At 41.2% G+C, this 12,768-nt stretch overlaps 2 protein-coding genes across 2 annotated transcripts in view; one reads left to right on the forward strand and one right to left on the reverse strand.

The window, feature by feature from the left end:
* ATP8B1 (ATPase phospholipid transporting 8B1) overlaps positions 1-12,768 on the reverse strand; it is a 159,595-nt gene that overhangs the window by 15,560 nt on the left and 131,267 nt on the right. Inside the window, exons 17-22 of the mRNA XM_025365474.1 lie at positions 12,642-12,754; positions 9,857-10,021; positions 8,976-9,087; positions 7,637-7,712; positions 3,380-3,512; positions 2,130-2,418 (exon numbers count right to left, since the gene is read on the reverse strand). Of these exons, the coding sequence (XP_025221259.1) occupies positions 2,130-2,418; positions 3,380-3,512; positions 7,637-7,712; positions 8,976-9,087; positions 9,857-10,021; positions 12,642-12,754 (888 nt within the window). The remainder of the gene's footprint in view (positions 1-2,129; positions 2,419-3,379; positions 3,513-7,636; positions 7,713-8,975; positions 9,088-9,856; positions 10,022-12,641; positions 12,755-12,768) is intronic.
* LOC112611700 lies at positions 8,549-9,722 on the forward strand (the record flags this gene model as incomplete). The annotated part of the gene is made up of 1 exon (XM_025365695.1): positions 8,549-9,722. A coding segment is annotated over one exon (174 nt), but the record flags the coding sequence as incomplete, so codon positions are not given.

Raw genomic sequence — 12,768 nt, forward strand, 5'->3', positions numbered from 1 at the left:
TGTAATCCCAGCACTTTGGGAGACTGAGGCAGGCAGATTGAGCCCAGGAGTTCGAGACCAGCCTGAGCAACATGGCAAATTCCCAACTCTACAAAAAACTTAAAAATTAGCTAGGCATGGTGGCTCATGCCTGTAGTCCCAGCTACTTGGGAGGCTGAGATGGGAGGATTGCTTGAGGCCAGGAGGTAGAGGTTGCAGTGAGCCAAGGTCGTGCCACTGTACTCCAGCCTGGGTCACAGAGGGAGACCTTTTTAATTTTTTCTTTTTTTTCTAAATGCACCTGGCATATAACAGTGCTTAATAAAAATTTTAAAACAACTTAAGGAAAACAAGCCCCTCTAAGATTATCTACGTTGACTTTGTGCAATCCCTCTCATTGCTGAACTCAGAGGAACAAAATGTTTCAAGCCTTAGTCACATAATCAGTTGATAAATCTCCAAAGCAAACCCGTCCCCTTCCATTATCTAGAAGACTACTTTATAACTGAATAAAAATCGTGTTCGACTTGTCCTTTTGGCACAGCTAGTTATGTTAAAGGTACGTAATGGAAAATAAACTAGAGCTGGCTGGCTATGGAGGAAAGAGATAGATCTAATTCCAAGCAAGCAGTACCATTTGCATGGTAGGGCAAGCACATGCAAAAAAAAAAAAAAAAAAACCCCGTGTGGATGAATTAAACTGCTAGTGACGACAGACATACGCACTGGTAAAGAAGGCAAGATGACATACATCATACAGCTGACTCCTGTTGAGGAAGATAAAGTTGGAATATTCTTAGTATACATCGAGGAGGAGGAGGAGGAGACTAAGAAAAGAAAGAGATAGACTCATGAGCCACAAAATAGACTGAAAAGTCTAGTTATATATAATGCATTTAAGCACCACAGGAACATGCAATTACCTATGTACAGTCAGGTAATACTTCAGCTCAGTGATAATACGACAGAGCTGGAGGTGACATTGGGGATTATTTTCTTTTCCGATGAGAAAACTGAAACCTGAGCATAAGCCCGAGGTGACACCAGATTTTGGCAATAGGATGAGAATGAATATCCAGGTCATTAGTTTAAGTATTTTTATTACAAGATACTCCCTTATAGTAACAGAGGGAGGAAAAAGGAACAGGATTCAGACATAGAGATGAGGGCCGCGGGTGTGGTTCTGCAGGCTTTAATACCAGCACAACTGTATTTCTGCAAGGCAGGACTCAATCTTTTACTTGTGTGGACTTAACTTCTAGCATCCAGCAAAAGGCAGCCTTCTAGGGAGGTCAGGAGGATGGTGAGAGAACATGGAAGCTTTTCTTCAATGCTAAAACTCTAAACTCACTCCAGGTGACCCAATGATGAAGTTCCCACAGATTTACCAAAGGTAGGAAGAAAGTCCCAGAAAGAAATGCTTAGGTGAAGGAGAATGACATTGTCAAAGCAAGCACCAGAGCTCAACAATTTATGTCTTACAAAACTTATTAAATATCAGGGTTTTGTTTTGTTTTGTTTTTTTGAAATGGAGTCTCACTCTGTCGCCCAGGCTGGAGTGCAGTGGCGCAATCTCAGCTCACTGTAACCTCCGCCTCCTGGGTTCAAGTGATTCTCCTGCCTCAGCCTCCCGAGTAGCTGGGATTACAAGTGTGCACCACCACACCTGGCTAATTTTTGTATTTTTAGTAGAGATGGGGTTTCACCATCTTGTCAGGCTGGTCTCGAACTCCTGACCTTGTGATCCGCCCACCTTGGCCTCCCAAAGTGCTGGGATTATAGGCGTGAGCCACTGTGCCCAGCCAATATCAGGGCTTTTAATAAACCCTAAATATGGGAAGAGGGGAAAAAATACACCACATCTATGCAAAAGAAGAAAAATATAAGGATAAATTCCCCCCTCCATAGACCTTATCTTCACCTTAGCATCCTTTAGGAGCCCTGTCAGCAATACTATTTCCTCCTGATGGGCTATGGGCTTTCTGGGGGTAGGGTCACAGGCGTTGTCATGGTTAAGTTGCTTTATGAAACATCTGTTCTATGAAAACCAAAGCTGTAAAATCTACAAAAAAAAAACCACCCCCTACACATTCCAGCCATTTTTCCTCTCCAGCACGTTGGGCCCCACTGGCCGTCAGTGCATGACTCACTTTTGATCATGTTCACATCATTGGCCCCATCTCCGATGGCCAGCGTAATGGCTTTCTTGTACCTCTTCACCAGGTCCACCACCATGGCCTTCTGCTTGGGGGTGACGCGGCAGCAGATGACTGCGCTGCACTCGCAGGCCAGGTCCACAAAGTTTTTCTGCCGCTGCTCTTTCTTAGCTTCTAGCCTCCTTTTACTTTGGGTCCGCATCCGTCTTTCTTCTTCTGTTCTTGGGAACTTCAGCTTCAGAATCTTACTTCTCTTGGTCTTTTTCTCGAGAAGAATTTCATTCTGTGAAATCAGAGAGGGAAAAGGTTACATTCATTTTAGTTTTACCCCAGGAGTACCATTCCCAAGATTTAAATTATGTGAAGGATAATTTTTGGGTTATATCACTGATTGTATTTGACAAACAAATTTGATTTTATAATCAAAATATGTATATGTATGTGTATACATATATATACACACACACACACACATATATATATATGTATTTTTTTGAGACGGAGTCTCTGTTGCCAGGCTGGAATGCAGTGGCACGATCTTGGCTCACTGTAACCTCCACCTCCCAGGTTCAAGTGATTTCCCTGCCTCAGCCTCCCGAGTAGCTGGGACTACAGGTGTGCGCCACCATGCCTGGCTAATTTTTTTTTTTTTGTATTTTAGTAAAGACAGGGCTTCACCATGTTGGCCAGGATGGTCTCCATCTCCTGACCTTGTGATCTGCCCACCTTGGCCTCCCAAAGTGCTGGGAGTACAGGCGTGAGCCACCGTGCTTGGCTATATATATATATTTTTAATGGAGATGGTGTCTTGCTGTGTAGCCTGGGTTGAAGTGCAGTGGCTATTCATTCACAAGTGTGATCATTGCATGCTGCAGCCTCGAACACCTAAGCTCAAACCACCCTCCTGTTTCAGCCTCCAGAGTAGCTAGGACTACAGGCGCATGCTACCACATCCAGCTTATAAAATATATATGCAACAAAAATTTAGAAAATCCAACAATCTATAAAGAAGAAAATGAAAAATAACCATTGATTAATAAACCAAGATAACCACTTTGACCTCTTTGGTATACATCCTTTCATATATCATATACTATTAAGTCTTTAACTTGGAAAATTCGCACTTTCATGTATAGGCTAAGAGACTTTTAGGTTGGCAGTTAACATGTGAAAGCATCTAAAAGTGGCCCCAAAAGAACTTCTTTCTTCTGAGTTAAAGGCACAGATACACTAATGATACATACCAACCAAGAACCAGTGATGATTAACGCACGGTTTCCACCGGGTGGAAAAAAAGGTTCCTGCACAGGAGATGCAAACTTTGCATAGACTCCACCTCTATTCCTCTGGTTTTCCATCCTTGCATGAAGAAGAGAACTAGGGGAAAGCAAATTTAAGTGTTTAAAGTGTAAGACCATAAATAGGCCCTTGATTCTGAGATAATTTTGACTTAAAAAAAAAGTGACAATAAAACAAAGTTTACCATCTTAACTATTTTTGTTTATTTTATTTTCATTAAAATTTTTTTGAGAGAGGGTCTCACTCTGTCACCCAGGCTGGAGGGCAGTGGCATGATCATGGGTCACTGCAGCTTTGACCTCCCAGGCTCAAGTGATTCTCCTGCCTCAGCCTCCTGAATTGCTGGGACTATAGGCACACACTATCACGCCCGGCTAATTTTTGTATTTTTTGTAGCAATAGGGTTTCGCCATATCCCAGGCTTTGACCATTTTTAAGTGTACAGCTTAGTAGTATTAACTATAGTCACATTGTTATCCAACTAATCTCTAGAACTTTTTCATCTTGCAAAACTGAAACTCTATACCTATTACACAATAACACCTCATCTCACTCACCCTCCAGTCCCTGGTAACTTCCAGTTTACTTTCTGTTTGAATGAATTTGAGCACTCTAGATACCTCATATATGTGAAATCAAACAGTATTTGTCTTTTTGTGACTGGTTTATTTCACTTAGCATAATGTCTTCAAGGTTCATCTATATAACATGTCATAATTTCCTTCTTTTTTAAAGTTGAATATATTCCATTATGTGGAGGCACCACATTCTGTTTATTCATTCACACAATGATGGGCACCTGGCTTGTGTCCACCTCTTGGCTACTGTGAACAGTGTTGCTATGAACATGGGTGTGCATGTATCTCTTTGAGATCCTGCTTTCAATTATTTTGTGGATATACCCAGAAGTGGGATTGTTGAATTATATGGTAATCCTTTTTAAAATTTTTTGAAGCATCACCATACTGTTTTGCATAGTGGCTGCACCATTTTATATATTTCATCAACAACACACAAAGGTTCCTTCAACAATGCTTATTTTCTATTGTGTTTTGTTTTTGATAGTATCCATCCTAAAGGGTGTGAGGTATTATCTTGCTTTGGTTTTGATTTCTCTTCCCCTAATGATTAGTGATGATGAGTATCCTTTCACATGTTTATCAGCCATTTGTACATCCTCTTTGGAAAAATGTCTACTCAAAGTGCTTTACCCAATTTTTTTTTTAAATTTTTATTTATTTATTTATTTTTAGACAGAGTCTTGCTCTGTCACCAGGCTGGAGTGCAGTGGTGTGATCTCAGCTCACTGCAACATCCGCTTCCCAGGTTCAAGCAATTCTCCTGCCTCAGCCACCCAAGTAGCTGGGACTACAGGTGTGTGCCACCACGCCTGGCTAATTTTTGTATTTTTAGTAGAGACAGGGTTTCACCATATTGGCCAGGATGGTCTCAATCTCTTGACCTCACAATCCGCCCGCCTCAGCCCCCCACAGTGCTGGGATTACAGGCATGAGCCACCGTGTCCAGCCAGCCTTTTTTTTTTTTTTTAACTGAGTGACATGTAATTTTACTAAGTCTCGATTCGTCCACCATGGGGGGGTACCATGTTGTTGGTAATTCACCATTTTTCAAAGACAGCTAAAGGAAGATACAGTTGAAAATGTATACACAGCAACAGAAGAAAGGCAATCTTAGGCCAGGCACTGTGGCTTACACCTGTAATCCCAGCACTTTGGGAGGCTGAGGCGGGCAGATCATCTGAGGTCAGGAGTTCCAAGCCAGGCTGGCCAACATAGTGAAACTCTGTCTCTACTAAAAATACAAAAATTAGCCAGGCATGGTGGTGGTGCCTGTAATCCCAGCTACTTGGGAGGCTGAGGCATGAGGATCACTTGAACCCAGGAGGTGGAGTTTGCAAAGAGACAAGATTGCACCACTGCACCCCAGCCTGGGTGGCAGAAAGAGTCTTTTTCATTAAAAAAAAAAAAAAAGGAAAGGCAATCTTGATCTGAATTAGAATACTGGCTATTGTTTGTTAGGAAGAAACTTATTTTCATATAAACAAAATTATATCTGTGAGAAATTCTCAGTGCTTTATATCAACAAATTGAATGTTTATGTTAAAATGATATATGTGACAAGGCCACATATAACACTTTCATGTGATAGAAAAATGAGTCATGAAACTTTGGAGTGGAAGGGACCTTAAATATCTTGTCCAATCTCTTCATGTTACAAATAAGGAAATCAAGCCAGAGGAAGGTGATGTGATTTGCCTGCTGCGAGTTGATAGGAAGAATGGAATGAGGACTCAGTTATCTTGTAACTCCTGGCTCAGGACTCTTACTATTACACGCAAAAAGCCATTGTTCTTCTCCTTTCAAAGAAGGTTTCTCAGCCTTGGCACTCTTGATGTCCTGGGCCTAATAATCCTTTATTTTATGTGGCCATCCCTTGCACTGGAGCATCCAGTGCATCCCTGGCCTCTACCCATTAGAAGCCAGGAGTACTTCTCCTCCGCAGTTGAAACAAACAAGTGTCTCTGGACAGTGTCAAAAAGGGTCCCTGGAAGGCAGAGTCACTCCCCACTGAGAATCATTGCATATAGTAATTAACCGAATTACTTGAAACCCAGAACTAAAAGTAAACTCATTAAGCATTTATTTGTCTGTTGCTACCTTTTTTTAAATTTTTTTTTTTTTGAGATAGAGTCTCGCTCTGTCACCCAGGAGGGCTGGAGTGCAGTGGCACGATCTTGGCTCACTGCAACCTGTGCCTCCCAGGTTCAAGCAATTCTCCTGCCTCAGTCTCCCGAGTAGCTGGGATGACAGGCACCCGCCACCATGCCCGGCTAATCTTTGTATTTTTAGTAGAGAGGGGTTTCATCATATTGGTCAGGCCCTCAAACTCCTGACCTCGTGATCTACCCGCCTCAGCCTCCCAGTGTGCTGGGATTACAGGCATGAGCCACCGTGCCCAGCCTGTTGCTACTTTTTTAAAACCTAAAAACACTAAGGGGCATGGTTAATGTGCCTCTACTCAGGCACACAAACTAAATCAGTTCTAAATGGAACTGAGTTAGATCATAAGGCTACTGATTTTGTCTAATTTAACGGAACACCTAATATACTAGAACAACTAGAAAACACTTTATCACCGTCATGAGAAATAAGACGAATATTGACCATCAATTCCCTCATCACTTTATCACACCTCGCAAGTGTGTATGTTAACAGCTTAATCTGACCTCATGCTGGCCTGAGAGAGGTGTTGTAGGGAAAAAGCTGAGGAACTGTCAGGCCATCAGTAAACACAGTAACTGTGTGCAGCATATTATAGCTTCAGAACAAGGCATGGCTTTTTCATCATACATTTCCAGGTCTGCTGCGACTCTGATTTAAAGCTAACAAATGTTTCAGCATATGCTGACATTTGAATTATCAGGCCTGCCCCACCTAGACTAGATTACAGGGACCTACATGATGTAACCCACCCACACATTTCCTTCCGGGCAAAAGCTTTTTTTTCCTTTCTTCTATTTCCCTTTCAAAAGTAAAAGTTCCTAGAAAAAGCAAAACAGGACTATAATTCATATTAATTTGCTAGTGATATGACAGGCTCACTTCCTTTTCCAGTAGGTGAACAGAGAAGACTTTTTTTTTAATGAGAGAGTTTCGCTGTTGTCACCCAGGCTGGAGTGCAGCGGCGTGATCTTGGCTCACTGCAACCTCTGCCGCCTGGGTTCAAGTGATCCTCCTGCCTCAGCCTCCCGAGTAGCTGAGATTACACTTGCCAGCCACCACACCCAGCTAATTTTTGTAGTTTTAGTAGAGGTGGGGTTTCACCATGTTGGCCAGGCTGGTCTCGAACTCCTGACCTCAGGTGATCCACCCACCTCAGCCTCCCAAAGGGCTGGGATTACAGGCATGAGCCACTGCGCCTGGCCTGAGCTAAGAAGGAATGGAGAAAAGTGGCCTCTGAAGGGCCCCAAGTTTCCCTAAAAGTAAAATCTGCTCAAATTTAGGCTGAACCTTGATTACTTGGAACTGCCTGTTACTGTCTTGCTTCATTTAAACTTGAGGAAACTGCCCCAAGTGACATATCGTAGCCCCTATTTCTCCATATCTGCTATCTTCTACAGACAGCCTTGCATTTGAAAAGATGAGCTCTTATGTAATTTCATACTGCAGGCTTTTACTCACTTAATATCTTCCCCATAGCAGATGGTGGTGTCTTCAGTCAGAAGTTCACAAGCAAATCCTATATTTTCAGCAGTTTCTACAATAGAAAAAAATTAAGTCAATGTCATTCCTGCTGTTTTTATTTTGTGTTTTTGAGACAGCATCTCACTCCCATTGCCTAGACTGGAGTGCAGTGACACGGTATCTGCTCACTGCAGCCTCAACCTCTAGGGCTCAAGTGATCTTCCCATCTCAGCACTGTCCCCAGCCCCCAAGTAGCTGGGACTACACAACTCGCTACCAAGCTACCAATAGAAAATACTTCTGTATCTTTTCTAGAGACAGGATTTCGTCATGTTTGCCAGGCTCATTCTTACTGTTGAACTGAATAATTGATTTTACCTAGTAATGATATTTTTTAGTTCATGAACATAACCAGATTCACATAAATACGCTGTTTTTCTATAGCGATCTATAGGAATCACATGCAGAAAAAAAAATGCTGTTCTCTATAAGAAAATAAGTGAAAGTCAAAGTCTAATTTGAAATGTTTTCAATAAATAAAATGTGCTATATTATCAAACATATAAACTGGTTATTTAATAAACCAATGTTCACTAAATTACTAAACACTTTCAGTTCATGGTTTAATTACTCTGTTATTGGCAGGGGGAGGGGGGCAGAGGGAAGCATAATAATTTCCACCAACCCTTACGTGAAGATTTTTTTCTTCCTTTTAAATTACCACCCAATTTGGCATTTATTTAAGGTCAGGGCTGTGCCTCCTGTAATTTTGCAGAGTGTATAACCCATTGACGATTTCAGAGCAAGAGATGTTATTTGATTTCTTGTGGAAGGCTTGCAAAGTAAAGTGTCAATACCAAACAAGTGCTTGTTGAGTTCTAAAGTTAAAAAATTAAAATCGTTCTTTCCTTAGGTATACAATTTTATGGCCAAGCAATAAAATTGGCAAGAAAACTGAAGTTATTGTTCAGCACTTTGTATTGTTCTACTCTGTACCCACCAAATGTCAAAGCACTGGAAGGACAGAGGGATAAGAGGGATGGCCCTTTCAGGACGGGAGCCCATGTCTGGCTGGAGAGATAAGACCAATTATAATCATCAAGACATGGCCAGGAGCTAAATTATGAGGAAGAAACTGCTGCTGAGGGGGACCAGGAAAGGATGCAGAAGGGTGTGCTGGAAAAACAGAGGAGAGTTTCTCAGAAAAAGCATCTTCCGCCCAGAGAAACAGTGTTTGTACAGGATGAAAAGTCTGAGGAGGTCATCTTGGGCAAAGGAAACGGCAGCTATAAATATTTGTGAATTAACAGATATGCTTCCCTGCACAATGAATTACCCTTTTTGTCTCCAGTAAGCACCCAGATCTTAATGTCAGCTTTTGCAAGTTTTGAAATGGTTTCTGGAACTCCATCCTGTAGCTTGTCTTCAATAGCTGTAGCTCCCAGGAGCTAGAATGTATATTTAAAAAAAAAGGGGGGGGGGATTAGCAAATAAACCAAAAGTTTTCTGTAATTACAGGTTGCCAACCTGTAAAAAGAAGGGCAAATTATACTTCCTGGTTGCTGCTCTCCTGGTGCCAATGGCCAGTGTTGACAGGGAAGGCTGCCATGTTTCTCAATTACTGCAAACCAACACAGCTAAAAACATTTTCCCTAAAGGATGAACTATTTAATTTAGCAAGATAAAAATGCAAGTACAAAATCAAGGATGTTAAAAATACTTTCCTTGTGTATTTGTGGCTTTACACTGACATTAACCAGTTGCAACACTAGCTATTTGTTGAATATTTTCCACTGATCTAAACTCTATGAAAACTATGTATTAAATTTGGAAAACTTTTAGAAACAATATATTTTTCTTATTTCAAGATTTTGCAGAATATGAGTTGTTTCAGTAATTCCCCCAATGTAAAAAGTATTAGATGCAGATTCGTTATTGTTTAAAAATTATAATGAATTTTAATAAGTGATATACAAATTATGGAATTGAATTAGAATCTCTCCTAATGTATTTTGTCTTTTGGTTTCTCATAATGGCAACTTCTGTTCTGCTCCTATTTTGGTGAACAAAAGAAATTACCTTCTTCCATTGTGCCAGTGTCAAATGTTGAAGTTGCAATTATCTCTTAAGCATGAGATCAAATATTCAATAAAACTTAATAAAAATTTCAATTCTGCTTAGAATATCAAAGAAAAAGTTATTAAGGCTAAAACTCACAATTAAGTCTTTTTCAATCTCCTCATATACTTTATCCAGAGCTTCGTCCCGGTTGGTGGAGGCCACACTGGCAGCCATAAACTTTTTATTCCATTGTGCAAATTCTTTTTCTTCAATTTCCTTGTAGCAAAGGCATAGGGTTCTAAGAGTTTCATTTGCAAAGATCTGTTTTATTTAAAAAAATAAATCCACCAATGCAAAGAATAGTTAATTTTATGTAATTCAGGATCAAGTATGAAATTTTACTTTGAAGTAATATACTAACAGAATTTAAAAAGAGACCATTAAAGATGACGGATTCTGTACAAATACATTTTAGAGAGGGGATTAAATGTCACTTCTTTTTTTTTTTTTTTTTTGAGACAAGGTTTGGGTTTATCATCCAGGCTGGGATGCAGTGATGCAATCCTGGCTCACTGCAACCTCTACCTTGCAGGCTGAAGTCATCCTCTCACCTCAGCCTCCCAAGTAGCTGGGACTACAGGTGTGCACCACAACGCCTGGCTAACTTTTGTACTTTTTTTGTAAAGACGGGGTTTCATCATGCTGGTCTTGAACTCATGAGCTTATGTGATTTGCCCAACTCAGCCTTCCAGCATGCTGGGATTATAGGCATGAGCCACTGCGCCCGGCCTAAACGTCACTTTATAATAGACTTTGCTTTTCTAAACTTCTGTAGGGTCCAGGACTGTACTTCTAGTTTCCAAAGGGAAAAGTTTGTCTTTCTTCTAAGTCTTCTATTACCTTTCTCTTTTTCTCTTAATGATTTTTCTCTTAAAGATTTTCTCTTTTTCTCTTAATGACTAGGAAAATATCAGACTAAGGGAGCTGGCTTGGGGTGTAATGAGGTAAGCATGAACCTGACAACTTTATAACTTGTTCCAACAAACTGTGATACGAGTCCAATCACCTATGAACTCTCCACCAAGCATGATTCCCTCAAACCAATTCTAAAATACAGAAGCCATTATTAAAGCTGAGGTCAAACCTTTTAATGGTAAAGAGTATCTGGCAATTTTTCAATGGTGAACGATTTGAACATTTTCTTTTTTTTTCTTTTTCTTTTTTTTTTGAGATGGAGTCTTGCTCTGTTGCCCAGGCTTGAGTGCAGTGGTGCAATCTCGGCTCACTGCAACCTCTGGCTCCCGGATTCACGCCATTCTCCTGCCTCAGCCTCCTGAGTAGCTGGGACTACAGGCACGCGCCACTGCGCCCGGCTAATTTTTGTATTTTTAATAGAGATGAGGTTTCACCATGTTGGCCAGGATGGTCTCGATTTGTTGACCTTGTGATCCGCCCGCCTCACCCTCCCAAAGTGCTGGGATTGCAGGTGCAAGCTACTGTGCCCAGCCCGATTTAAACATTTTAAGCAGTTTTAACAAGAACCAGTAAATATCTCATTACTTTATAGTCACATCTTTTTTTAAAAATTAAATTAAATTTTTTATTTTTTGAGACCAAGCTTTGCTCTTGTCACCCAGGCTGGAATGCAATGGTATGATCTCGGCTCACTGTACCCTCTGCCTCCCAGGTTCAAGCGATTCTCCTGCCTCAGCCTCCCAAGTAGCTGGGATCACAGGTGCCCGCCACCACACCTGGCTAATTTTTTGTATTTTTAGTGGAGACGGGGTTTCACCATGTTTGGTCAGGCTGGTCTTGAACTCCTACCCTCAGTTGATACACCCACCTTGGCCTCCCAAAGTGCTGGGATTATAGGCGTGAGACACCACGCCTGGCCTATAGTCACATCTTGTCTAGCCAAGATGGCAGAAGTGGTTCAACTGGTTGAGTATTTGCTTTCAAGATTCTTTGGAAGGTTCTGCATTTATTTGATTAGACTGTCATCGTTCATATCCTCATAAGATCTCATCAGTTTTAAGTGCATCAGCATCAGTATATAATCTTAAAATGTGACTCTATCTAGGAGACAATATATTAATCAGGCTCTTCTCTGAAGGATGTTTGGGTGGTTCTAAAACTCAATTGATCCTTAAAGCAAAGGGGAAAAATCTCCAACCTTTATTAAGTACCTCCTAGGTGCTAGCCAGTATGGAAGATGCTTTCTCTTGCAATGGTCCTCCAAGATAGGAATTATCCCTTCCCTCTTTCACAGGGGGAATTAATGATTCATATGATATATCTACCATTTTTTCCAAAGACACAAGCTAGTAAAGAGGCAGGGACACGAGGTCTGCCTGATCTCCTCCATGCCTCCCTGCCATTGTTGTACCAAACAACAGTGCAAGATCCAGAGATATTCTGAGTAGTGGCAACATCACGGGACTAAACATACATACAGCTTCCTAAGGACTTGGAAGTAATTAAGATCAAAGTGATTTTACCAACAAAGCTATCAAAAGTCAATGATCCAACACATTGCTCTGTCATCCTGCCACATATGAATGCTTTCCTTCCTTCACATTACACCTTGAAGTTAGTGGAGTTCTTGGGGGCCACATACATAGTAAGACTACAACCTAGTATGGTTGTGTAGCTTGCTCAAGGTCACTGGAAGAGAGCTAAGTCATTCTCCTGCCTCAGTCCTATAGACCCTGAAGACCCACATGCTGGGAGAAGGCACCACGGTGATATCCCAGAAAGTCAGCGGTAGGGGCAGAACTGGAACCCAGATGGCTATATTTCTACTTTGCTGCTCTTTCCACCCCAACTATTCCAAAGCAAAGGGAGGGTCAATAGTTAACATACAGCTTTCATGCAAACTTAACAGACAGCATCAGAGAGTAAGATCAGAATCCCTTGCAGAAAGAATAAAAGTGGAACTTACATCCAGGGCATCCTGTGTTTCTTGCTTAGTAGGATTCATTCGATGTAACCGTTCATAAATAACTGTGTCAGCACCTTTACAGTAAAGCCTGATATTGCCTTCTGGGGTTCTTACTGGCAGTAAAAGA

Source organism: Theropithecus gelada, chromosome 18, assembly GCF_003255815.1.
Source record: "Theropithecus gelada isolate Dixy chromosome 18, Tgel_1.0, whole genome shotgun sequence".
Lineage (NCBI taxonomy): Eukaryota > Metazoa > Chordata > Mammalia > Primates > Cercopithecidae > Theropithecus > Theropithecus gelada.